The 25,979-nt window shown below is 54.0% G+C and overlaps 3 protein-coding genes across 4 annotated transcripts; 1 reads left to right on the top strand and 2 right to left on the bottom strand.

Moving 5' to 3' along the window:
- Positions 1-1,664: 1,664 nt before the first annotated feature.
- CASP9 (caspase 9) lies at positions 1,665-9,305 on the bottom strand. The gene is made up of 10 exons (XM_074560501.1): positions 9,139-9,305; positions 7,368-7,587; positions 6,759-6,839; positions 6,520-6,551; positions 5,427-5,603; positions 4,597-4,686; positions 3,731-3,878; positions 3,009-3,188; positions 2,702-2,811; positions 1,665-2,208 (listed from the first exon to the last, which is right to left on the bottom strand). Exons 1-10 carry the CDS (start codon positions 9,268-9,270, stop codon positions 2,116-2,118), a joined length of 1,263 nt encoding a protein of 420 aa, XP_074416602.1. The 5' UTR covers positions 9,271-9,305; the 3' UTR covers positions 1,665-2,115.
- Positions 9,306-9,340: 35 nt separating this feature from the next.
- DNAJC16 (DnaJ heat shock protein family (Hsp40) member C16) lies at positions 9,341-20,913 on the top strand. Of its 2 annotated transcripts, XR_012583979.1 has the most exons (15): positions 9,350-9,627; positions 10,526-10,592; positions 11,559-11,889; positions 12,498-12,682; positions 14,026-14,130; positions 14,729-14,887; positions 15,270-15,400; positions 15,644-15,827; positions 16,000-16,182; positions 16,425-16,501; positions 16,966-17,046; positions 17,150-17,248; positions 17,714-17,881; positions 18,303-19,216; positions 20,415-20,590. XR_012583979.1 is itself a non-coding variant. In XM_074560782.1 (14 exons), the coding sequence occupies exons 1-14, from the start codon at positions 9,461-9,463 to the stop codon at positions 18,697-18,699; spliced, it is 2,334 nt and encodes a 777-aa protein (XP_074416883.1). In that variant the 5' UTR covers positions 9,341-9,460; the 3' UTR covers positions 18,700-20,913. The 2 variants fall into 2 exon arrangements, 1 of the variants encoding a protein (XP_074416883.1); XM_074560782.1 differs by having other exon boundaries at positions 9,341-9,627; positions 18,303-20,913.
- Positions 20,914-21,784: 871 nt separating this feature from the next.
- On the bottom strand, positions 21,785-25,825 carry AGMAT (agmatinase (putative)). Its single transcript, XM_074560783.1, has 7 exons — positions 25,379-25,825; positions 25,040-25,242; positions 24,254-24,302; positions 23,922-24,117; positions 23,038-23,217; positions 22,701-22,785; positions 21,785-22,576 (listed from the first exon to the last, which is right to left on the bottom strand). The coding sequence occupies exons 1-7, from the start codon at positions 25,747-25,749 to the stop codon at positions 22,503-22,505; spliced, it is 1,158 nt and encodes a 385-aa protein (XP_074416884.1). The 5' UTR covers positions 25,750-25,825; the 3' UTR covers positions 21,785-22,502.
- Positions 25,826-25,979: the final 154 nt, after the last annotated feature.

Here is a 25,979-nt window from a genome sequence, read left to right as displayed (position 1 = left end):
GCTGCTCCCAGCGTCCCGCTGCCAACGTGGGGCACCGCCAGCCCTGAAGCCGGGACAGAGAGCTCAGGGCCACCACGGGGACAGGGATGGCATACGCGTCACACACCGCTCTCACCTGTATTGACGGGCTGCAGGACCTTGGGGATGCTCCGCCACTGGCCAAGCATCGCTCTGTCTCCGGGGACAAGGAGGGGATGGAGACCGATGGCACCTAACATCTGTTTGGTTTCCATCTTCCTCTGTTCCTCTCCGCTGCATTTCCGCCGTGCCGTCTTAACAGCCTGTTTCCCTACACCTTGCTTTTTTCCTTTTTAAATGAAACTCAAAATTCACATATTTTCTTCCCAGCTCACTCCTCCTTCCATCGCAGGATGTCAGCGCGGGGCAGATCTCTGACAGGATGCTGCAATCGAGTTGAACCTAAAAACGGAGCTCCACTTACCCCAGCGGCGCAGGTGATGGCAGTGGTGGCTCCCAGCTGGGCTCTCCAGCATCGCCGAGATGGATGTGCCGCTCCCGCTCCATCACCGCTGGCAAATCCAGCACCTGCAAGTCTTGAGCAAAGCCCAGAACCTGCCCAGACCCTCACAGACCTGCCCTGCTCGCCCTGCCCCTGCCCTTTCAGCCCCCAGCACCACCCTACCTGGCCCAACCTGAGCCCCTTCCCGATTTCCCCCACCTGGGGACGGGCAGTTCCCTCCCTGCCCTCCTCCCTGCCGCCAGCCGTCCCTGTGCTCCCCGCTCCTGAGCTCCCCCATTCCACAGCTGGGGGGGACCACGCATCCCCGACCCCTACACCGGCTGGGGAAGGTCCCACTCGTCCCTGATCCTGATTTCTGGGGCAAAACAGAGCTTGCTTCAAGGCTGCATGATAAAGCATCACTAGAGGGACCTCGTGCTCATCAAGTAACAGAGAGGCTTTTCCTTCCCGATGCTTTTCTTTCCACAGACGCGTGGGGGACAGCCATGGGGACAGTGTTCCCCCAGCAGCAGGGACTGGAAGCAACTGAAAGAGAGAGTTAACAGCCTCTGGGGGAACCTGCCCCTTCTCTCACTCTCTCCCCCGATTTTTAATTACATCTTTTAAGTTTCCATCTCAATCGCCATTGCTCAAGGCCCAGCACCCTTTGAAAAACAGCTAAACCCAAACCCTGGGCTGAGAATCACTCTGCCAGCGGCGCTGAACTGCCTCAAAGCACCTGAAATGCTCCCAAAAAAAGGAGCATGGAAATACCGAGTGACTGCAAATGCAGATTGGAGATGCCCAGGATCCCAAGCATCCCACCCAGCAGGGCAGCTCCTCCGTCTCCGAGGATGGTTTCTCCCCAAATTCCCACATACATCCAGGGTTTGTGACCCAGAACCGTCACTGCAGTAGCTTGTCAGGGCGAGCGCTTTAACTCAGCTCTGATATCTGAAAAAATCCACCTCAGTTTCCTGCGGTAACTCCTGATTGGCATCCGATCGACTCCTCAATCATCGATCAACTCCTCAACATCCTTCTCCGGATGCTGGCACGGCCGCATTAGAAATGCCATCAGTAACAGCAGGAGGCTAAAAATTCACATGAGCAAGGCTTTTCTGGCTCTTCCCATTCCAGAGAAACCTTCGGGAGATACTGAAATCAACAGACAACGAAATACAACGCAAACGATTTTTTTTTTCCTTTTTCATTGCGTTTTATTGAAAATGAGAAGTATCAATTGCAAAAATCATTCCATTCCACTGAAGCGCCAGACCTTGATTCCATCAATGGGTTGTCCAAGCAGAAAGGACACAAACATCGCAATCATCATACAAAAATACTCGGAGGCGCAGCGCAGCCGCATTGCAGCGAGCTACAGCCACTCCCCTCCGCACGTGCCCCGGCAAAGGGGCTTCCTTCACCCATTCCTGCCCCGTCCCTAACATTTTCCATCAGCACAGCGCCAGGCTCCATCATTTCTCTATTTCCCAGCAAGGACAGCATTCACAGGTTACGTTTCTCAAGACAAACATCTCGACAGACAGACAAAGGCCACTGGGAGCATTGATGCCGAGCCACAGGGGGCACAGATTTCATCCGGCCGCAGAGGAATCACTCTCCCACTTGGCAGGGACCTTGGAGCCCACACGTCATTTGCACATGAAGAAGAATTTTTTACGGAGAAAGTTGAAATATCCTGGGATCTGCTTGTACCTCCCCTTGCCAGAGACGGCGTTTGCCACCTGGGAACAGAGGGAGAGCAGTTGAGGAGCCGGATGTGTCGAGGGCGTGATCTCTCACGAGAAGCACGGTGACAAGGACGGGGAATGGGACCGTGGGAGGGGACAGTAAGCAGGTCTCCTAAAACGAGATGTTTTTGACAGCAAAAACACATGGGACTTGTGGGAAAACGGCCTTTAAAAGTAACCCCGGCTGCAGCAGTGCACCCCGCTGCCTCCCGCAGGTGCTTCTCACCGTGAGCCCCAAACTCCCTCTTTCCCTTTGGGTGTTTACTTAAAAGCGCATTCCCTTTCCACTCATTTTGTTCCAGACACGTCTGTCATTTCCCCAAGGTCCTTCCCTTGCACTGAATGCCAACCGGCAGAGCGAGGGTCCCACAGTACTCCCTTGAAATCAATAGCTGCCGTGCCACCGTCTGCTGAAGAAGTGCCGTGACTGCAGCTCTGACTATTTCCTTCGTCGTGACTACAAAAAGCAGGAATAAAAGACATTTACCAGCGTTAACATGTTGAGCAGGTCTTCCGAACGGGCGTGTTGCTCCAGCACGTTGTCCAGCGTTTCCACGTACCACGAGCCTCTCGAGGCATCCCTCCAGGAGACAAAACCTTCAGAGAACGAAAGAGAACATTATTGCTAAAGCCAGTCTTCCGTTCTCATCTCAACGACTTACTGCCGCTCCCTGGTTGCCATCCCCAGCGGAGGAGCCACTCATCCCTAACTGCTCCTGACTTTGGCCATGAAGCTCCGACCTCTTTTGCTACTTTCCCTGTACCAAGCAAAGGATTTGTGCAGGCTCTCTCACCTGGAAAAGTGGAGTAGGAGACCAGGATGTCGCTGGGCGTGGGCAAACTGGCTACGGCATCCGGCTCGTCCGTGCCACCCGACAGAGTCCGAAAAGGAGTTGCATCCGACTCCAAAGAACCTCCAGGGGCTTCGTTGCCGGGTGAATCGCTATCCACTGGAAAGCCTCGATCTCTTTGTTCTGCAAAAAGCGGCAACAAGACAATCCCTGGTGTTCATCTTACCCAAGCACTCAATGATTGTACATCCTCCATTAAGAAAAGATGAAAAAACAAAATAAAAAAGAATAAAGGCCCTCCAAGAAAACAAAGCTTTTTGGCCCCTGGGCTGCGCTGGTTGAGTCGGAGCCCTCAGGCGATTCACGCGAAAGCCCTCGGTCTGTGCTTCCCCACCAAACTCGCGGCTGAAGACCTGGAGCGGCCAGTCAGTGGGCACTGCCTGGCCGGGTGCCGCAGTTACTCCCCTCCTTCCGTCCCGCATCCCTACTGGGCGGAAAACCTGTTCCAGCACACACGAAACTGTACTGCCCTCCTACGAGAGGCTCACGCCCAAGTTCTTACGCTCAACCCATGCTAGCAGTAAGAAAGTGGGGCCGAGAGTAAGAGAAGACAGCCAGAGAAACAGGCAACACACAAAAAAGGAACAAGTCGTCAAAGCCTAAATCTCCGAAGCCTGCTTACGCCCAACAGCTGACTCCCTTTGGGAGCTAAAACAAAGATTCACCTCCACCACAGGCCTGGATGAAGAAGAGTTTGGGTTTTCCTCTCAAACTCGGGCAATTGGACCCATTGAAATAGTTCACAATCTTTTCTATTGGAATGGGTTTTCCATCCGTTCCGTAAACGCCTCCGGGAAACTGATTATGGCTCATCTGCAAGAGGAAAATCCGGGAGCTAGTAATGCGGAAGGAGGCCGGTTCCGAGGGAGCCCATTTCTGATCGGGTGCTTTGTAGCCTGAAGTTACCCGAACAAATCTCATTTCTTCACGTTTGTGCAAATGCGTGCACCACGTCAGGGTGAAGGGATGCCCGAGGGGACGCTCAGGAGACATTTGAAAAAATGCTAAACCCCAGAAATCCAACTCCTCCTGTTATCCAACTCCTATCCCGCCTCCTCCAGCCAGAGTTCTTCATCCTCTGGGACAACAGGCATGTAACACACCGTTTTCCTAACAACTGCTCGGTCCTTATCCTTCAAGGCCTCTGACTTGCGATAGAGCCTTTACTACTAATAGCATCTCCCCCAGCAGAGCCGGAGAAACAGGAAGGACTAAACGACCGTAGTAAGAGGGTTAGTGCTACCTCCCTGCGCTCTCTGCCCATCATTCAGTTCCGAATTATACACCCCAACTTCCAAAACGGAGAACACTTGTCCACAGGCAACACCAGATCATACTCCACTGGAGAAGCTGCCATTTTCTTTAACCCAGATACAAGAGTGTAACTCTTCGCAACGTACCTCGACACCAGATCGGTCAGGACAGACCACTTCCCTCCCACCCTGTGTGTGAGACCGCAGCGCAGGGAATTAACCCCTTCCCACGTGGGGAACCTGCCTAAGGAGCAAAAGGAGAGGCGTGACGAACCCACCTGACACCCATGGGAAAGGATGACCACGATGCAGCAGTCCAAGGCTCTGTGGTCGCGCTGCGCCAGCTTCTGCAGCTCTGAAACCATTTCCTACAGAGAAAACACCACAGTAAGAGCTTTTCAAGTCATACCTCAGCCGCAGAGTACTGCTGGGCCCTGCTCTTATCCGTCTATCACGGCTGTGCTGCTCAGAAGGATCCGGTCAATCTCTCTGCCACGGGGTAACACACACCCCGCATACAGGCAGCAAAACCCATTGGCAGACAGTGAGTATTTCTGCAGTTCTGCCCTTATTTAACATGGGTTGATTTAATTACACACATTTCTCTCCTCGCTGCATTCTTTACAACACAGCAACATAATACAAAACACACTTCCACGCCGTTTAGCCACTAAAATGCACTGCATCTGATTAGGGGCTGGTGGGCAAGCAGAGAACTTTGGGTTACTTTCAGCAGCCGCTCCAGACGATTGAGCTTCCTGCACCGCTTCAGGGACTGTACAGACAGGAAAATCCCACCCCCGGCCACACACGACGCAGAGGCCATCAGAGCTAGCGCAGAAATGCAGCCTCACCAATTTCCCCACAAATCACAACCAGGAATCAAACTTCAGGCAGAAGGGTGAAAACGCGCAAGGTCCTTTCTCCTTCTGCAGTCACAGCATGACAATAAAGTAAGAGGACGTGAGCGGTTGATTATTTCTCTGTGCAGCGCAGGGTGGGGCTTTCGGCATGTTGCCAACACAGGGATACGTCCCGTAACACACTCCCATCGCTTCCAGGAGCTCCCCTCTTGTCCCTCACATGAGCTGGATGTGACTGGCCTCACCTGAGCTTTGAGATCATGCCGAATCAGGACGTCAAAGTGCAAGGACTTGAAGCGCTTCTCCAGCTTCTTGCAGTCCACGTTGGAGCCGTCTCGAGTCGACAGATTCGTGTCTCCACTGAACTCGACATTGTTGAGGATCAGGCAATGTCCGCACGGGTCCGCTTTCAGCTCGTAAACCTGGCAAGCACAAGTTGCAATTAAACGCTCTCTTATTCAGAGCGCTCACCAGCTAATCCAGTGGGACACAACACCAACAATTCCTTAAAGCAGCTCATTTCACAGCTTTTTCATTTCTCCGGGACTAGGGATGCACAACAGCAACCGTTCTCCACATGCACATCGTTACCAGCAGCCGGGGAACACAAAACAACCTGCCAAGCTGGGGACCACCTTGGTGGAAAACGGGCTGCTTCTTTCCCTGCAACATCTCCGATGGTAAGCTGAAGTTTCCATGAATTCTCACCATGAGAAGCCACGTAAGGAGCCAAGAGAGAAATCTCCTGGAGACTCAGCTTTACCACTGATGACAGCAATGCAGGAATTTTATGAGGGCTACCCAAAAACCTGCACCGATACATCCACAAGCCTCGCACGTGCACAGCCAAACTATTCCCTCCTCACTATTCACCCACAGACTGCAGGCTGTCGGAAGGCAACTCCAGACGTATTCACAACACTCGCTTCCCTGCGCGTCTCCCAATGTGCCAAAGCATGCTGCGCGACTTCATTATTGTTTTCCTGCCTTCTATTTCTCAACACTACAATTACAAAGTCTAAACATCACTTCCCAGACAACACACGACTTGATGCTTTCGGAAATTACCAGTTGCCTCGCTGGGAACTGTTTAAGCACAAGCTTTAACTCTGTGTTATGTCATTTGCGTTACAGCTGCAGGAATCTTAAGGAGGAGCTGGTTAACGATTGACCTGCTCTGAGCCGACTGGCCCTGTTACAGCAGTGTCAGCCTCGGAGCGATGGCTCAGATAACACAAAGCAAGAACCAACTGTCCCAGGGCTATTTTCTGGTAGCCACCCACAAGGCACAGAGCTTTTGCTTATTAGGGAACACTTTGGGCCTAACCAAATACTAACCAGATCGCGGTTCCTCTTGCCAACGGCCGAACCTACAACACACAACACAGACAGGTATTTAGCTTTCCACGCTCCACAATGAGACGTTATACCCCTTCCTCCTGGAATTAACACCAATCCCGCCCTGTCCCATGTGACGTGTCAGCGACACCAAAAAATTCCCCCTTCCCACCCCACCACACACTGGAAACGAGTGTTTGGCATGCTGACCCTCTGGAAGAGCCTGGGACATGGCTTACCCCGGGCTGGCACCGGAGGCATCTGAGGTCTTTCACTCTCAGCTTGGACCGGGATGGACAAACGTTCAGGGAAGTTCACATCTGTAATGATACAGGACAAACGGGTCTCACCTTCTCCTCCTCCTGATTTCATGCTACAAGTAACCCATCTGGGATCCCCAGAAGGACCTGAACCAAAAGCCACCTGTCGCAGGGACCCTGCTGCAAGGACGTGATGTGACATTGCGTCTGTTTTCCCCTTTTCAGTGTTTGACAGACTACAGTTTCTCCATACAAGCACACAAGCTGGATCTGCACACAGATTCAGCAGAGCATGAGACGGTGAGGACATAGCAAAATATGTTTTCACCAAGGTACTGCGGAGATTGGATGCAAAAATACAGAGAAGGAAGCTCCCAACCTCATGAGCAAATATCCTGAGCTTAGAAGCTTCTGCTACTAGAAAGCACGACATTCTCCCAACAGCTCTGAACAGTCACCTCTACAAGCCGTGGTCCAGGATAATAAAAATCAGGACTTCACAGGCTATCACCCACAGCAAGGGGGGTCCCAGCTGCCATCCCCTGTGCTGCTGTTTACCCAGAAAACAACTGCACCCTCAATACTTACTTTTATTACGCTTTTCTCCACGTAAGTCCAGCTCAACAGGCCTCAGGTCTACCAGCTGTGGTGATACTGGTGGGCATTCACACTCCTTGATCAGCATGTCTGCGAGGTCACCCTGCCCGGTGTCCCGCAGGATTGAGAGGAATACAGGAAAAGCCTGTTTCCCTCGAGTCTCCAGGTCGATGACCAGCTGCCGGGCTTGGTCTCCTCGGCTGCCGGCGCTCTGCAGAGGAGGAAAGCCCAGGACAATGCACATTCACCCCGAGCCAAGGTGCACCGCCTGGCCAGCCCTTCCAGCCCAGAGAGGGGAAACATGAGGATCCACAACAAGGCACATCTACACGGGACGAACGAGACCGAAACCCGGCGGACACAGTCACAGAGACCTCCAGCTGCCACCTGAACCCTAGCCCTGGGCACCCTCCAACCATAAAGCCCTGCTGCTGCCACTGAGACAGGCAGCTGCAGCCCACCAAGGGACTTAGGGGGACAAGGAGAAGGGAGCAGCCCCAGCCTGTCCCCTGGGGATGAAGAGACACCCCCCAGCCTGCCACTGGTGTGCGGGACAAGGTAAGACACCCCCAAGCCTGTCACCAGTAACAGAGAGGGGAAACGGGGGCCCCTTAAGCCTATCACCAGGTTGGGATGGTGACTCAAGGAGAAACACCTATGCCTGGCACCAGCTGGGGCAGGGGACAAGAAGATGGTCTTATACCTCTTACCTGCAGGGATCGGGGTAGGAAGAGACAAGGGCCACTCCCCAGGCCTGTCAGCCAGAATGAGGGGACACAGGGCCCTCCCTTGGGACTGTCACTGGGGCGAAAGGACACAGGGGCCACCCCCTAGGCCTGAGAGGAGGTAGGGGCCACCCCCCAGACCTGTCAGCCAGAATGAGGGGACACAGGGCCCTCCCTTGGGCCTGTCACTGGGGCGAAAGGACACAGGGGCCACCCCCTAGGCCTGAGAGGAGGTGGGGGCCACCCCCCAGACCTGTCACCGGGCTAAGGGGACACAGAGGCCTTCCCTACACCTGTCACTGGGGTGAAGGGAACACAAGGCTCTCCCTTGGGCCTGTCACTGGGGCTCAGGGGGCATAGGCCCGTCCCTTGTATCTGTCACTGGGGTGAGTGGATACAGGGGCCACCCCCTACACTTGTCACCCTGGCTGAGGGGACACGGGGCCCTCCCCTGGGCCCGCCCCCCAGGCTAAGGGGAACACAGGGGGCTGCCGGTGGGCCTGAGTGAGGCACAGAGGCCTCCACCTGGGCCTGTCACCAGGATGAGGGGACACAGGGGACATCCCCAGGCCTGTCACTGGAACGAAGAGGACACTGTTTGTTTCTTTGAGCCTGTCACCGGGGCTGAGAGGACATGGGGCTCTCCCTTGGGCCTGTCACTGGGGTGAGGGGGCATGGGGGTCATCCCTGGGCCTGAGAGGACATGGGGGCCACTCCCCAGGCCTGTCCCCAGGGCTGAGGGGAGGCGGGGGAGCCTCCCGTGGGGCTGAGGGGACACAGGGCCCTCCCTTCAGCCTGTCACCGGGGCTGAGGGTACGTGGGGCCCTCCTTTGGGCCTGTTACTAGGGCTGAGGGGACACGGGCCACCCCCCAGCTCTCTCATCAGGCTGAGGGGACACGGGGGCCTCCCTTGGGCCTGTCACCGGGGCTGAGGGGCCACAGGGGCCGCCCCCCAGGCCTGTCACCGGGGCTGAGAGGACACGGGGCCCACCCCCGGGGCTGAGGGAGACCCGGTGGGTGCCCGCCCCCGGCCCAACCTGCAGCTCCTCGACCATGGTGCGGGTGAAGAGGCCGCGCTCCTCCAGCGGGTCCCAGAGCGGCGCCACCTGCAGCGCCTCCACCAGCCGGGCCCGCCCGCGCCGCAGGGCCCGCCGCTGCGCCTCCTCCATGGCGCCGCCGCCGCCGCTCTGGCCGCTCCCTCTCGGTGACCGGAAGCGGCGCCGTCTCTATGGTGACGGCGGGGCGGGCGCGCCGGAAGCGGCGGCGCAGGGTGGGTGAGGGCGGCCTGTCCGCGGCCCCCGCCGGTCGCCGGTCCCCAGCCCGCGGGGCCTCCGCCGGCCCCCTCTGCCCGCCTGAGCCATGCAGCTGGGGCGGGCGGGCTTGGCTTGGGCCGCCGCCTTGCTGCTGGCCGCCCTGGGAGCGCAGGCCGCGGCGGGGGATTTCGACCCGTACCGCGTCCTGGGGGTCGGCCGGAGCTCCAGCCAGGCCGACATCAAGAAGGCCTACAAGCGGCTCGCCCGGGAATGGTACGTGCCTCCCCTCCGACCCGGGCTCTGATCTCCCCTCCCCGGCACCGGACACGGGGACACACACGGTGCTGTTTTGCGTCCTCTCGGTTGACAGAGCCAGGCCGCTGTGCTCTGAGGAGCGGGTGACACTGCCGGGTGGTGGCATTGGCCACCTTACCTGGTGGTCCGTGCCAGACGAGGCTCAGCAGGCTGTCAGAGATGAGCGCCGGGTCTTCCTCGTGGCCCAGGAGTCGTCCTGACACCAAGCAGACACCTTCACGCCAGCAATCCGTGCTGTAAAACCCTCCCGCAGGCTGGCTATGGGGGGGAAAGTTCCCCCTGACTTACCCAGGAGCCTTTAATACACCAGGGTTTGAGTGTCAGTTTGATACATCGATGTCCAAGGGCAACTCGACCCCAGTGCTGTGGAAGTGAAACGTGTTGGATCCACAAATGTCATGCCCCTTGCTTTGGTGGTGTGCACTGAGGCTTGAGACGTTACCTTGGAAAATAGCCTCACATGGAGCTTTTAGAGCCAGCGTAGCTTTGTCTGAGGGCTGTGGCAGGAGGTAGTTTACAGGAAGAATGCGGTAGATATGTAGGGCAGGAGCTGAGGGATGCACCGCTGTAGTGGGTAGGGGAGAAACACATTCCCTTGTCCTGGGCTTGGGCCGTTCGCGATGGATTGGATGGAGGGACAGGTCTGCAGGTGCATGGCACGTGTCCCGGTGCTGCGTTTTGGGGTGGGGTTTGGGTAGGGAGAGCATGTGCTGGGTGTACAATCCAATCTCAGCTTTGGGATGCTGCCACACACCCTAACTGTCTGCATCCCGCTCGCCTCTGAAGGGACGCTGACAGCTCGCTGTGCCCCCCCGGGGAACTGCTGACCCCCTTTTCCTCCGGTTCTGCCTCGTAGGCACCCTGACAAAAACAAGGACCCAGGAGCGGAAGACAAATTCATCCAGATTAGCAAGGCCTATGAGGTAACACGCTCTTCTTGCTAAACTCGTGCTGTCATTAAGATCAAAGTTAAGTGACCTTGTTTTTCCATACTGGGCTTTGTGCTTTTTCTGCATATGGCTACACGGGAAAGGTGCTGGACCCTGTGGGGGCGGACACTACTGACCAGAAAAGTTTAGTCTTTTTTCTCAACAGAGAGCTGCTGGATGACACCGAAGTGGCCTCTGTTGCAAATATTTGGCTACAGGTCGACCCTGTTCTCACTAAAAAGCCTCAAACGAGGGAGGAGCGGGTATTCGCTGAGCCCCACACAGCTGGGTGGCTGTCTTGTCTGTGTCACACATCCATAGAAGTATTTTGGGGATGATGTAAACCATGTTAGTCACCGCAGGGCTTTAGTCCCTTCAAATTATTCTTTGCGTAAGTAGTTATTTGCACATCGCTCCTGTGCAGCTCTCAAAATTGGCTGCCCCAGTTTGCGGTGGCTGACCCGGCACTTCCAGGGCAAGTGAGCTGAGCCCGCAGAAATAAAGCAAACCATCATCTCCCAGCCGAAATAAATGCAGTTTCTCTGCGGGGCTTCTGGCTGCTCGGTAAAACTTCTGGCGCTTTATGATGCGCTGAGAAAACCCTCAGCGTTCAAATAGATGCCAGCAAAAGCTGCTCCAGAAAAAAGCGTCACTGCTCAGATGGTGTGACGTTCAGGCTCGAGGAGCAATTGGTGTCAGAAATGGGTACATCAGTCTTGATTTACTGGCTCCTTTTCTTTGGGCTTTGGGTTTTTTTTTACCCTTATTTACCACCGTGAGCCTGGAGGCAACGCGATAGTTCCCTTTTCCAGAATATTTATCCCTCCAATGCGCAGCAAAGGGTGCAAGTTCCCTCATAGCCCGTCCTTATGCAGCTGCAGTTATTTACTAAGGGATTATTGTCCGGGCAGTTCTCCCTCACGGTTTCAGGCGACCGTTCTTCTACCATCTACTTCCCAGATTCTCTCCAACGAGGAAAAAAGGGCAAACTTTGATCACTACGGAGATGCCGGGGACAGCCAGGGCTACTCTCAGCACCAGCATCGCCAGTTCCACCACTTCCATGAAGGCTTCTATTTTGACGAGTCCTTCTTCCATTTCCCCTTTAATTCGGAGAGGCGGGACAGCTCCGACGAGAAGTATTTGCTCCATTTTTCCCACTACATCAACGAAATCGTGCCAGATAGTTTCAAGAAACCTTACCTCATTAAAATAACCTCAGACTGGTGTTTCAGCTGCATCCACATTGAGCCTGTGTGGAAGGAAGTTGCTCAGGAATTGGAGGCGCTGGGTAAGGACGAGGCTGTTCAGGCTGGGCGCGTGTCCCTTGCCCAGCGAGCGCTTGCCTTCAGCTTTGGAGAACTGAGTTTAATCTCTAAATTTCCTCAGGGATTTACCCTTATGCTTTCCTGTGTGTTACTAACATCGCAATCGATGAGGCTGTATGTTAGAAATGAGGAAAAACCTAATCCTGTAGATCACAAGGACCAGATATCTTTTCTCCTGTCCGTACGGCTAGTGGCTTAGTCCGGCACTGATGATGATAAATGCTGGCGTGGCCGAGAGCTGATCGCACCGCCATGAGTTTAGGCCACCAGCGTAAATGCTGTGTTGCTCTTCAGTCCTGTGCTTGGATGGCTTTGCTAAGCAAAGATCCCTGCGGCATATGTCCTCAACTTCAGGGCCGCTACCATACAGCGCGGATCACTCGATAAAGCTATGAGTTTTAAATACAGTCTTCAAGGGTTGCAAGAGGGGGAAAGAACAGAGTTAGGAGGGACAGTCCCATGAATAACTGGGGAGCAGGGTGCTGGGCAAGGGAACAGGTCTTCAACCTCGGTTTTCTCCTAGGTGTTTTGGGTTGGTGATCTTTCATGCGAACTCGCTCTCCTTTTTCAGGAGTGGGAATCGGAGTCGTTCACGCTGGGTACGAAAGACGCCTCGCCCATCACCTAGGTGCGCACAGCACACCCTCCCTACTAGGGCTTATTAACGGGAAAATAACCTTCTTCCACAACGCTGTCATTCGAGAAAACCTGCGGCAATTCGTGGAGAACCTTCTGCCAGGGAATCTTGTAGAAAAGGTACGCGCTAGTAAGAGTGTCACGTGCTGCTTCTCATGCCTATTTGGATATTCGTCTCTCTTCAGCTGTTTCGGTGGCTAATCTGTTTAATTCAGCCCCTGAGCTGATCTGTGTCATGAACGTGAGAAGATCCAACTGAGGCTGGTGAAGCGAGGCGTTTTGAGAGTTGTAATTACAGCTACAAACCCTGGAGCTGTCAGAAGCAATCACGTGATGCGGCTCTGTAACGCTTCCCCTTGCCAAAGGGTTAATCATGCTACTAGGTGGTTACGCCAGCAACTTTGTGTGCCTGATCTTCTCCCAGTTGTAATACCCCACGGCTGCCAGAGCTGTACGAAAGCTACCCCCCAGGTTTGGAATCAGTGAGCATGCCCTACCTGCCTTCGGATTTCACTTCCTTTCTCAGGGTTTCATCCATCAACTTAAGGACCGCTTACTGACTTGTAGGTATTGTCTGCTAAAACTCACCCAGAGACCCGCTGTTTGTTTTGTCCAGTTTTGATTTAGACCTTTGAAACTGCAGCCGCCGGCGTGAGCCCTTTCAAAATTATAGTAAAACCCCCCTACTAGATAAAAAAATTCCTGCATTTCAGCCTTGCTCGGTTATTTTTGTCAGAGTCCTAAAGCACCCACCTCCCCTTTCAGTGCAGTGCGGCTGGGTCAGCTCCCGTAGCGCTCTCACCTGCCCGTCCTCTGCCTGGAGCCTTGTTTGCCTCATCTCCTTTTCCTCTGGGGAAAGGGGCCACCCTTCCCAATGGACTCCCAACCTGATGTTGTCTGGGTATTCGACTTCTCACCCCAAAAGCGGGGTCTGCTGTCCCTTTCCGCGGCTAACGCAGCCATTTCACCTCTCACAGCCAGGCGTTCCTCAAAACCAGAGCTGGCAGTCTGCTCCTCTCCCCGTGGGTCCCTAAACCAGCTGTGATCTCCCTTTTTTCTCCTTCCTCTAGGTCAAGGGGGTACCACAGCTAAAACAGAGCAGGTTTGATGGAGCTCACAGGTGCCTGTTAACCCTTGGCTTCCCACTATGTGTAAAGCGTACGGCCCCAATGAACAGTTACAAGAACGAATGTGGCATCAGCATTGATGAACAGCATTGGCAGAGGGTGCACTAGCTCAGAGGGTTGGTGGGGATCGAGACGGTTTTAACTGATCTCCTGTATCAAAAAGCACAGATCAGGCATACCTGTTGGAAAGACAAACCCCCGGAGTCTGCTTTCTCTAACACCTGGGCAGCTCTTTTAGACTCAGTTCTCATTCAGACATCTAATCCTACAGCATCGCGTAGGGCTCAGAGGTCTAACATCTCAGAGGTTAAACTAATGTGCTGGTTCTATTTAAAGATTACAGATAAAAACTACATCCGCTTTCTCTCCAACTGGAAGAAAGAAAACAAGCCCCATGTCCTTCTATTTGATCATATGCCAGTTGTGCCGTTATTATACAAGGTAATGTGATTTCTGTCGCTGCATTGTTTGACTTACTAATAAATCCAGCTGTTCCGAAAGAAAATGTGATATTGCTGTGAGCAGAGGCAGACTGATGCCTCTAAATACTATTGACTCGTTGTAAGAGAACAAGTTGATTTACGTCGGTTGAAAATGGCATGGCCAGATGACCGACTTCATTAGGAGATCATTTCTCTGTCCCGCCACAGATGTGCCCTTAGTGGATGTGAAGGTGCAGGTGGGTTTGGGAGGTAGCGGTAACAGAGGCATGTGCTAACCTTCATGGGTAATGAGGGATTTTTGCAGCACATCTACTTTGGGTTACTGGAAAGCCCGTTTCCTAAGAAACGCCCGCTACTGTGCAAAATGTCAGGTTGTAAAATAAAGCTGTGGCTCCATTGAGGCTCCCTGTACGATGACTAAGAGGATGCAAAGTGCCGCTCAGCGAGGGAGAGGAAGGGCTCTTACCTTGCGCAGCAGCGTTTCGTTTAAAACAGCGGGAGGTGTTCTCAAAGCAAAGTTGCCACAGGCACTCAGGGGGAGAAAAACTTGTTTGCTCTCTAATGTAAACACGCGCCGGTGCTTTCTTCCCCTCCAGCTGACTGCCTTTGCGTACCGAGATTACTTGTCCTTTGGTTACGTGTACGTCGGACTCCGAGGCACCGAGGAGTTGTCCAGTCAGTACAACATCAACGTCTACACGCCCACCATGATGATCTTCAAGGAGCACATCGACAAGCCCGCTGATGTTGTGCAGGTATTGCTCAGTCCTCGCCGAGAGCTTAGGCGAGATGGACACTGACTGAGGGTTTTCTGACCAAGCTTGTGATGAGGGGCTGGTCGGTGGTGGATTTCAGAGTAAAGAGCATTCGATCTCAGCAGAAACTCGGGCTTCAGCAGAGCAGAGCACGATCATTAGGAGGGAGGATGCTCAGTAGGCTTCGGCTACGCTGTCTGACCTTTTCAGGAGGGTGGCTGCAGGTGGCTTCTCAGTCTCGGGGCCTCGAAACGTCTCTGGTGGTTTCAGTGAGGACTGTGATGGCTGTCAGCCTTCCCCAGGCTCCAGATAAGAATGTTGCAACAGCTTCACTGTCCTCACCCTGCTCGGTACTGACCTCTGCTTTCTTTGTCCTTGCCAGGCACGAGATATGAAGAAGCAGCTCATTGACGACTTCCTTTCCCAGAATAAGTTCCTCATGGTGGCCAGACTCACCAACCAGAGGCTCTTCCAGGAGCTGTGTCCTGTGAAGAAGTCTCACCGTCAACGAAAGTAAGGCTCTGTGGGTGACGTGTCACTGCGTTTTGTTCCTCGAGGCTCTGGGGCTGCTCCTAAAGCCACCTTTTGTTGGATTCTGAGGGAGAAGGGAAACGACTGCATTGGATCATGCTGGGTATCCGTGCTGTTCAATAGGTTTCTGGCTCATCGGGATCGTTCTGGCTAGTGGAAAGGGGAGGGTCGTTTCCTCTCGCGTCCAGAATGACTCCTAATCCCCCATCTTCTTGCATTGCCTAGGCACTGTGTGGTCCTACTTACCGGAGAAGGCGAGAAGTTTGCCGAGGCTTATGAGACGTTTTTGGCTTTCGCTGTGGCCAACACAAAAGACACGCTGAAGTTTGTGCACATCTATAATGATCGGCAGCCGGAATTTGCAGACGCCTTGCTGATGGATGAGGAGAAGTATCGGGGAAAATCAGCTGTGAGGGTTCCTTTTTTCCCCCCCCCCCTTCTTCTCCCCTTTCCCTTCTGTCATGCTGACTCTCATCACTTTATGTAGGGTGCTACACCTTGATCTGATGCCTAATTGTGGGCATCTGTCTGGAAAAAAGTACCTTCCTCTCTGACATCTGCAATGTTATTGGCTCGTCCAGGTGGTCATTTTGGAGAGACGCAACAACGCGGGGAAGATCGCCTACAAAACCTTGGAGGATGCCTGGCAAGGCAGCAATGAGGACAACTTCATCCTCCTGGATCTTCTGGACCAGCTGAGGACAGACCCTGGCCTTCTCTCTTCAGAGACTGTCCTGGCAGACTTGAATGACGAACTCGCTCCCGTAAGTGCACGGCCTTTCCAGCTGCCTAACAGCTGTGTTACCTTTTTGGATGGTTATGGCATTATTTATATTTTAAAATACCAAGGCAAGACTCTTAAAAGTTTTCTCGCTCAGGGAAGGAAGAGCTTATGGCATGCTCCGAAGCCGATTCAGACTGGAGTTCTGTTTAAGGGGTGGGAGTCCTGTCTGGGCTCTGGACAGCAGTTTTGTCATTTGCTCTTTTCTTTTCTCTTCTTCAACAGATGTTCCTTATCCGATGGCTCTATTCCATGCTGGACTATATCTCGGACTGCTGGGACAGTTTGTTTCACAGTAACTGGTACGGATTGGGTGCTAATGAGCCTCGACAGGGAGCAGGATTTGCTGTTACCTTGTTCAGATCTGTAGTAGAACCAGGTTCTTATTAACAGAATTGAGAACAAATCAAAATACGTAGGTGCCTGTATTCTCTCGAGATTTAGGCGAAGAGCGGTGACACCACAGTGACATTCGCTTCTGCCTTGAGTGCTGGGTACTTCGGTACATTACGCTCCTGAAAACACACATTGATTGTTTTTCACCACTTCCCTGTCACCTTATTTTAAAATGGAGCCATTTATATCCTCCTCGTTGTGGGTGGCAGCAGGACGGTGCTCAAAATCCTGATCTTCTTTAAGACCCCAGGAAATGAGCCGAGTTTCTGGGGAAACTGCGTGATATTATTCGAGGTAGACAGGAACTGAAATTCAAGCAGAAACCGCGCAACTCGCAGACCTGATTGCTGTTTGCAAATCTTCCCCTCAGGCGAGAAATGATGCCGCTGCTGTCCTTGCTCTTCTCTGCGCTCTTCATCCTCTTTGGCACCGTTATTGTTCAGGCTTTCAGGTGAGTGCATGCCAAAACGTCCTAGAGGATCTTACGGCCCAGCCAACAGCAACTCGGTCCAATCTGACGCCTTAAACACACACAAGCTCATCTTCTTTTACAGCGATTCGAGTGATACAAGGGACTCTCCTCCCTCTGAGAAAGAAGAAACCGCCGCAAAGACCGAGAAGAACGATGCGAGCTTCAGCAAAGAGAGTAACAGGTTCCCTCTCTAATTTCTCCAGAAATGTTTTCTGCTGAAGCATTGCTCAGGGAGCATCTGCGCATAGAAAGCGTGCGCAGAGAGCGTGAGGCCAACAGCAGAGAAGCGCCAGAGTAGCGGGGACACAGCGCAGTTGTTGCGCAGGGCAGTGCGGGCGCAGCGGGGCGGGGAGGCGTGGTGGTTAGCCAGGCCCCAGGCCAGCAAGGACAGGGGTGCACAAACTTAGTTATCAGGCCATTCCCACAGAGTTTTGCCCAGGCGACATTCTCAGGGAAAGGCCAAGGTCTGCCTGACTTGTTGAGGAAGATCCGAGTCTGGCCATTGCACCGATTCAGCTGGCTTTAGCTACAGGGCACGGGGATGGCTCAGCGTAAGGAGGTAGGGAACAAGTTCACCCTTTCTCCATCCTCAGTCACTCCCGGTCCTTCTTTTCACTTTCACTCAACCACTGTTTCATTGCGGCAGGATTCCCAAGAAGGGCTTCGTCGAGGTGACCGAGCTAACGGACATCAACTATAACAGCAACCTGGTCCGCCTGAGGCCGGGGCACATGAACGTGGTCTTGATCCTGTCCAACTCGACCAAAACTGCCCTCCTCCAGAAGTTTGCCCTGGAAGTCTACACGTTCACAGGGTAGGCTGGGGCCCTCTCCTGGGTTTCTGTTACTGTTTTAGCAATGTGCGTAATGCTGCTCTGATAACGGTTAGGAGCGGTGTCAGCTCACTTGCCAGGAGGGAATGCTTCTGGTGAGCAAAGCAGCCTCCACATTCATTAAGCACTGAAAACCAAGCGGCCTTTCCTGGCCGTGCTCGGTGAACGTGGCCAGACAGGTCTGGCGCTGCGGCCGCTTTGTCTGTACCCGCATCTCAACAAATTGAGAGCACGACAGTGCTGCATGCTAGGTAACTGTCACGCGTGCTGAACTGGGTTAAAAAAGGAGCCGTGGTGACGCAGCTCTGCACCTGCCCTTGTTCCAAACGCTTACCGGCCCAGTAGGAATCCAGCCTGACTCGGGAGACGTGCTAATCCCGCTTCTCCTCTGCTTTTCCCCCAGGAGCAGCTCTCTTCATTTCTCCTTCCTCAGCCTGGACAAGCACCGAGAATGGCTGGAGTACTTGTTAGAGTTCGCGCAGGATGCGGCCCCCATCCCAAACCAGTACGACAAGCATTTCCTCGAGCGCGACTACACGGGCTACGTCCTGGCTCTGAACGGCCACAAGAAATACTTCTGCCTCTTCAAGCCTCACAGATCAGGGGATGAGGGGGGAACCCTGGGCTCGTGCGAGGATTACGATTCCTCACTACACACAGAAACCAGAGGGAAATCCTCCTGCAGCCCGGGATCTAGATCCATTAAAAACAAATTACACAAATTGTCCTTTTGGATGGAACGCCTCCTAGAGGGTTCCTTACAGAGGTTCTATATCCCCTCGTGGCCCGCGCTAGACTGAGGGATTTTAAAGAGATTCTAATGGACAAACTTTTTATGAAGATGACAAGGGACAGCTCTTTCCAGGAATAAGAAAACAAGCGTTGACGAATGGACCTTAGGTTTTAGATGAACTCTCCTAGGGCCGGCGACTAGAGCCCAGGAGCACAGCCAAGCGCACCAAAATTCCCTCCACTGTCTCCTTCGTGCGTTTGGATGCCGTACTACCGAAGAGCCAAGAAGTCCGTTTTTCCCTTCTTGTCTTGCCGCATCCGCTTCCCGAGTCACCCTCTGTTCCATCTCTCGTTTTACCTCGGTTGAAGAAAAAAAAACCTGTGACTTCTCTGCGCGGTGACTCAGTCCAGACCGAACGCGGCCGGCGACGCAGGTTGGGTTGTGGTTCTCTCTCCCCTTCCCTGTGTGCTTAGCCCATGGTGCATGGTGTAACACTGGCAAGACCCCGCAGACCCTCCCAGGCCCTGCCCTTCCGAAAGGCCTCCTCCCACCAGGCGGTCGTACTTTTATCGGCTTTCCCCGGGGTAAGTGCTCTAGAGTACGGTCGGGAGCATCTCCCTTGTAGCAAACCTGTAGCTGGGACTCACCTGTGGTGCGGGCTCCTAGGCGATCTGCATGTTTCATGCTCCTCGTGTCATAGTTCCACGTGCAGCTTCACCGGCTAAACCGTAACCGGGGAGGGAAGGGGTTTTGCACGGCCATAAATACTGTAAAGGTGTTGAGCCATTTAAACGTTACATTGATTTTTTCAGATGCCTTTCTGCTTCTGTCGATTTTAGACGATGTATCCTAGAGCCATAACTTTAACTGTGTCCTCAGATTGTAGGCGTGAGCTGCTATGAGCCAGTAGATGTGTCAAAGAAACTCTACCTAGCTGCTAGGGAGTCAGTCCGGGCTCCTTTCAAACACCCTTACGTCTGTAGTACAAACCAACCTTTCTTTGTATCAAGGAACCTAATTCTTCGATGATTGTATTCTTGAAACGTTGCCCCAGAAGTCCTGTATCATGAGACCGTCTCTTACGTGTGAAACTCCTTTTGCTTTAGGCGTGGGTTTAAGACACTCGGTTTCAGACTCTCGCCTGTTTCCTTCTTGCCACAATGTTTGTTTCTCAACATGCAGGCTGCTGCCTTGGTTTTTTGTTTGTTTGCGTTGGGTTTTGTTTTTATCTTTTTGAACTCATAGGTCTGTGTGAAGCCAGAAGAGTCATAAAGCGCAGGGCTCAGTTTATGCTTTGCCCTAGCAGGGCTCCAACAGCCACTTTCAACACCGCGGGGGGAACGGGCGGCGCTTCGTGCAGCGGAGGGAAGGGCAGCAGCAGACTCATGGCCGCTTGCCACTCCTCAAGCGATAAAGCAAAGCAGCAGGGTTTCTCTTTGCAGCCGGGACCGAAATCCTGTGGGGCTTGTGTTTGCTTTTCACGGCTCCGGGGCAGACACTGTCGCCCGGGCTGGTACCTGCTGCGCCTCCTCCAGCCGCTCTGCACAGGAGCCAAGTCCCCGTGGTCCCCAAGTCGCTGTTAGGCTACAGCACTGCCAAAGCACGGGGGTCTCAGCGGGGCAGCCTTTGTTGTAGGGCTCAGAACCCAATGGTAGAGCACCTGGTCAAGCACTTGGCGTTAATTAAAAGCTCACTCCTTGCCACCTTAGTTACCATCTTAGCAGAGCAGGCAGTTAGTAGGAATAACTATGCCAATCTCTGAGCCAGCTGCCGATCCCATAGGAAACCCGGGAATGCTCAAGTCATTTCACTGCCTACGTGACCCAGTTGCTCACAAACCCTTGGCTTGCTGCATTCCTCCCCGCCCGGGGAGCAGATCGGCGTGCTGCGACCACCACAGGTATCTCAAACCCCATGTATAATGTACTTCCAAATAAAGGCTACGATGCTACCAACTGACCCTACGTGAGGTTACTTAATTTTAGCTCAGCAGCTCCGAGCTTGTGCTGCTGCACGAATGAAGCACTAAAGGAGAGGGAAGGAAGGAAGGCAAGGTCTTCTCCCTGCCAAAGAGCTCTGAGGCGCAGGCATACTGCTGAAACAGAGCGGGACGGGGAACAAAAGGCTGGCCTGATGCCGCTAGACTTCATTTTCGTTTGGCTGGAGCAAGGGCCGTAGCACTCCCGTGCTTTTCCCGCAGCTTGCCGTGCAGGACGAGGCTAGAATACGGTTGTAGCCCAGTGGAAGGCTCCGCATCACTTTTTACATGTTTGCAAAAGCAAAAAAAAAAAAAAAAAAAAAATACACACTCTGGGTCTCTGCTGTCGCTAGTCAGAAACCAGGAGAAAACCCCTGATATAGTAAAAAAAAGTGCCTAGTGGTGCTACAGCAAGGGAATTCAGCCCTGCCCCAAGAAAGAAGATAAGGCCTTATGGCCTTCAAACTACAGTTCATGCGCCGCACACCAGCTGGAATCCTTTTTGTCTTTTCTTTTTAGCAGAGGTAACCTCCCCTTTTAGACCATTTTTTTGTTTAAGGAGCACTTGCAGCAGTCCATCCTTACCGGCTGTGGCTTTTAACCTGGTTTTTATTGCTGTTTTATGGAAAGTCTTCTTACATGGGCTGAAGTGAATGCCAAACTCTTCTAAACCCCTCGTTTAGTTAGCTGTGGTGTCCATGGTGGAGCACTGGCTGCTTGCTTTCTTGTAGAAGAGCGTGGTCGGAGGCTGCTTGCGCCCAAGATTTGTCCACCGCGTCCCAGCATTCGCGAGCCATCACCCCCCGATAATTTTCTCACCTGCCGCCTCCAGTGGCGCTCGACCCATATCGTACCGTATCGTCAGCAAAACGCGCTCGCGATTCTGTTATGCACATGGCGGTTTGTAATCCAAAGATTGAGGGAATTCAGTCCAAGTGCGCTATTCTAGTGAAGTCCGAGCACTCGCACACCGCTCAGAAGCTGAAGCAGAGGGATACCAGGCCCCCGCTCTAAAGGTTTGGTACCAAAACGCCTCCCTGTTCCCAGCGTGGTGGGCAGCGGCTGCCTGCTCCGCTCTGCCGTGCGCCGAAAGCCTGCCAGGAGCTAGCACACTATCGCAGCCTGAGAAGTAGGACTGAAAACTAGGTACATATTTTGCACTTTTGATACTGGGGAGGGGGGGGAAATTAATTTATTTGGCAAACTTGTCTTTTTTTATTTTTGTTTCAGTTTTTGTTTTGGTTTTTTGGGTTTTTTTTTTTTTTTTGTATTTGTGAACAGGCACTGATGTCATTTTGTTTTAAGACGATTACAGATTCGCAACCAAAATAAACTATTTTAATGTGTGATGAGGTGGCTCTGTGTTTCCGTGGACAAACTGTCCCCACCTGTGCGTCGGCTCGGAAATTCTAGGAGCGATTTGGCTGCTCCTGCCATGGCAGCTGCCCGGTTATCCCCAGCAGGAAATTCAGTCAAATACCCCCCTACTCTCTGAACAAGCCACCCCCGGCTGTCCCCCCTTCCTCTACATTCCTTGTCCTGCTGCTGCACCTTAATGGGAGAAAGCTTTTACCAGTGACAATTGTGCGATGAGCCCCTGTGAGCCAGGTGAGTAATTCCAGCTCGGAAAGCGGCGGCGAAACGCCATTAGCCTCATCTTTGCCTTTTCCCAGGCAAACTCAAAAGCTACAACCACCAGTAAATGGGCTGTTCAAACCCATTTGCTACCTACAGTTTATCAACTTGAAATTACCTTTTCTAGCGGTAAAATGGCATTTATTCCTTACTGCAAAGCCCACGTTCCCTGCAACTTGGGAACAAGGGGAACAGGACGCGGAAAGCCTCGGCGGAGGTGGGAGCTGTGTTGCCCCTGGGGCAGGTGGGAGCTGCCCTCACATTGTCTTCACTCTGGGGAGAACGCACAGCATCTCGAACAGCAGGTTTGCTGCCAGGAGGGCCGTGTTGCCTATGAAAAGACAAAAAGAGGGGAAAAAAAAAAAAACAAGCCATGAACGCCCAACGGCTTTCACCCGCATGGTCAGACACCTCTGCCAGGCACACATCCTGCTCTCAAGCACCTTTAGGCTCACCAGAGACGTCGTACATCGGTGCAACTTCTACAAGGTCGCATCCCACGATATTCAGTCCTTTGCAGCCACGAATGATCTCCAAAGCCTAGGAAGAAAACAGGTTTGGGATCAAATCTGACCTAGCGGACTGGCTGGGGCTCTGCCTTCCCCATGTGCAGCTAAGGAAACCCAGCCTATACAGACCAAACACACCAGTTCAACATTTCCTTTCCTCGTCACTGTGAAATGCTCCCTGGCCTCCCAAACATTTCCCTTCGCTGCATTGGTAGCACGAGCTCCTTTAATGGGAGCAAAAACATCCCCTTCCCGCTGGGAAACGAAGCTGCGTCCCCCTTACCTGCGCAGGCGTGAGCCCGGCTATCTCCGGCGTCCCGGTACCTGGGGCATAGGCGGGGTCCAGTCCGTCAATGTCGAAACTGATGTACACCAGCTTGTCCCCCATCTGCTTCCTCACCTCCACCATCAGCGGCGCCAGAGACTTGCTCCAACACTCTTCAGCCGGGACCACCCGGAAACCCTGTGGGAGCAGAGACACAGGGAAAGACCTTATAGTGACCGCTAGACCTTATAGCGGCCTTCCAGTACCTGGAGGGGCCTACAAGAAAGCTGGGGAGGGGCTGTTTGCAAGGGCATGGAGCGACAGGACGAGGGGCAATGGTTTAAACTAGAGCAGGGCAGGATTAGGTTAGACATCAGGAAGAAGTTCTTCACACTGAGGGTGGTGAGACACTGGCCCAGGTTGCCCAGAGAGGTGGGGGAGGCCCCATCCCTGGAGACGTTCAAGGCCAGGCTGGATGAGGCTCTGAGCAACCTGATCTAGTTACAGATGTCCCTGCTCACTGCAGGGGGGTGGGACCAGGTGGCCTTTAGAGGTCCCTTCCCACCCAACACATTCTATGAGTCTGTGAAAGGCAGGCAAAATAGAGCATCCCCTGCCCCGCTGGGAATTTCTGCTGGGATAAATCCTCATCCCAGGGCCAAGCTGCAGAGGTGCACCTGGGAGCACCCTCCACTCACCCCCACTTTCTTATTCTCCACTCAGCTAACAGCTCAGCATCCCAGGAGCGTTTATCCTGCAGGCCAAGCCGCTGGCAGGGGACAAGACGCCGAAAAGACATTTATTTTCCTGCTGAAGTCATGACATAGGAATAGTCATGACGTGGGAATACTAATGGCAGGGAAAGAAAGCAGTGCTCGACACACGCCTGCGGCTGAGCTTACCTGGTCCCGGCAGTACTTGTAAGGATCGGGGTCATAGGAGGAGCCTCGGATGCCAATCTGGACCACGCGGCTGCAGTCCAGCAGCCCTTCCTCCACGCAGCGCCGGAACGGGGTCCCGTGGTAGATCTTCTCCCCCAGGGCTCTGTCACCGGTGTCGGTGTGAGCGTCCACGTGCACCAGTCCCACAGGACCGTGCCTAGTCGAGAGAGGGTGGCCATGTCAGTCCCCACCCCGTGCGCGGTGGCCCTGCCTATGCCGTGGATAGCAAACCAGGAGCCTTCCCACGGCTCCTTCCCAGGTCCTTGTTCTACATCTCCAGGTTGGAAACTTACTTTTCTGCCACGGCCTGCAGGATGGGGTATGTTATGGTGTGATCTCCACCTGCAACAGGATAGGGAAGAGGGTGTAACACACCCCAAGAGGTGCTCAGTGCTTATTACCTTTGTTCCCAGCGGACTCTTCCCCCCTTGCATCTATCCTGCACTTCTTTATACACCCCAGGGCTTCGTTCCCGAAGGAAAACCTGAGGCTCCTGGGTGCAGGTTGCTTCCTCTTCCCTCCTCGGGAGGACCAGAGACACATGAGGGCTGGCAGGGGCAGCCTGTGGAGCAGGACCCTTGACCAAGGCTATAAATAGGTTCTTGATTCACTTTGGAGGATGCTGTAACTGATAGTTTGCCCCACTTTACTATATACACTCGCTTCAGTTAGCCATGCCCAGCTGCGACAGCTGGGAACTTGAACAGGCGCCCAAATCACCGCCCGTGCAAAGCAGCACGCTGCCGGGCGCTTGAGGCTTTCCAGAGGGGCACAAACCACTCACACTTTGGGACAGCAAAACAGCAAAAGCACACTGCCGGCCGGATTTGCGGTTGAGCTTCAGGCTGTGCACTGAAACAGTCTCTTAGCTGACCCATTCTCCCCATTTTTGACACAAGAGGCACCACTGATGGCAGTAATTTCAGCAGAGAGTGTAAATTTACCCATGATTTAGCCCCATGCAGGGGACAGATTCCTTGCTCACCTTCTACCATGTTCAGACTGAAGGAGGGGAGGAGGAGAGGGAGTTTGGATGAGCAGGGACACGGTGGCACGGCAGGGAGTCGTGGGGTCCTTACCCAAGGTGAGGGGCACGCAGCCGGAGGCCACTATCTTCCGGTAGGACTCTCGGATGAGGCGGCAGCTGTCAGGCAGGTTGTAGAGGTTCACATTCACGTCCCCGATGTCAGCCACCTGCAGGGAATCAAACGGCGCTGCCCCGGTGCTGCCGTTGTACCTCCTCACCATCGCCGACTCAGCACGGATCTGGCGTGGGCCGAACCTGCGGAGAGAACACAGCCAGGAAAAGCTGCTGGGCAGAGCTCCCAATGCCAGCACCACTTCTCTCGTGGGATGAGAGCCATTCCAGCCGGCCAGAGTGAAGCACCGGCTCCCCTGGCACCATGGCTACCCCTTACCTGGCTCCCGGCCGGTTGGATGTGCCCGTATCTAGAGGGACACCGACAAAAGCTGCATCCAGTCCCTCCGCTGACGCCTGAACAGGCAGTTTCATCATGGAGCAGACCCCCACGGGCCGGGCCACAAACTGGGCACTGGGGGGCACGTTGAACTGCGAGCCCCAGCGGCAAAAGGTGCCATGTCCTGGGGCTGGGCGCTGGAGGAGCCCCATGGATATGCCGGGCAAGGAGCCGGAGGTGGCCAGGAGAGCAGGGGACCAGACGCCATGGCGTGGGGCAGCCGCTGCGGCAAATGCAGACAGCTTGCGAGCATGAAGCCCAGCTTCCCGGGGCAGCAGCTGGCTGCAGCAAGCCCAGAGACGGCTCCTCATCCTGCCCCACAGGCTCTGACCCTCTGCCCCACACGGAGCAGAGCGAGAGGTGCCGCGGAGCCTGTCCTGTCCCGGCTGGAGTGCCGCAGCCGGGCAGGGAGCCAGCTGCCTCCGCCATGCCTCCCTCTGCCCTCCCCAGGGTCCAAAGTGCAGCCGGACACTCTGCGGCTCAGGGAAGGGCAGAGATTCAGCTTGGGCCTCGCATTCCCCCTCTTGGCCACCCCCTTTTC

The sequence above is a fragment of the Larus michahellis genome, chromosome 16 (genome assembly GCF_964199755.1).
Source record: "Larus michahellis chromosome 16, bLarMic1.1, whole genome shotgun sequence".
Lineage (NCBI taxonomy): Eukaryota > Metazoa > Chordata > Aves > Charadriiformes > Laridae > Larus > Larus michahellis.
This window is presented reverse-complemented; position numbering and strand designations above follow the sequence as displayed.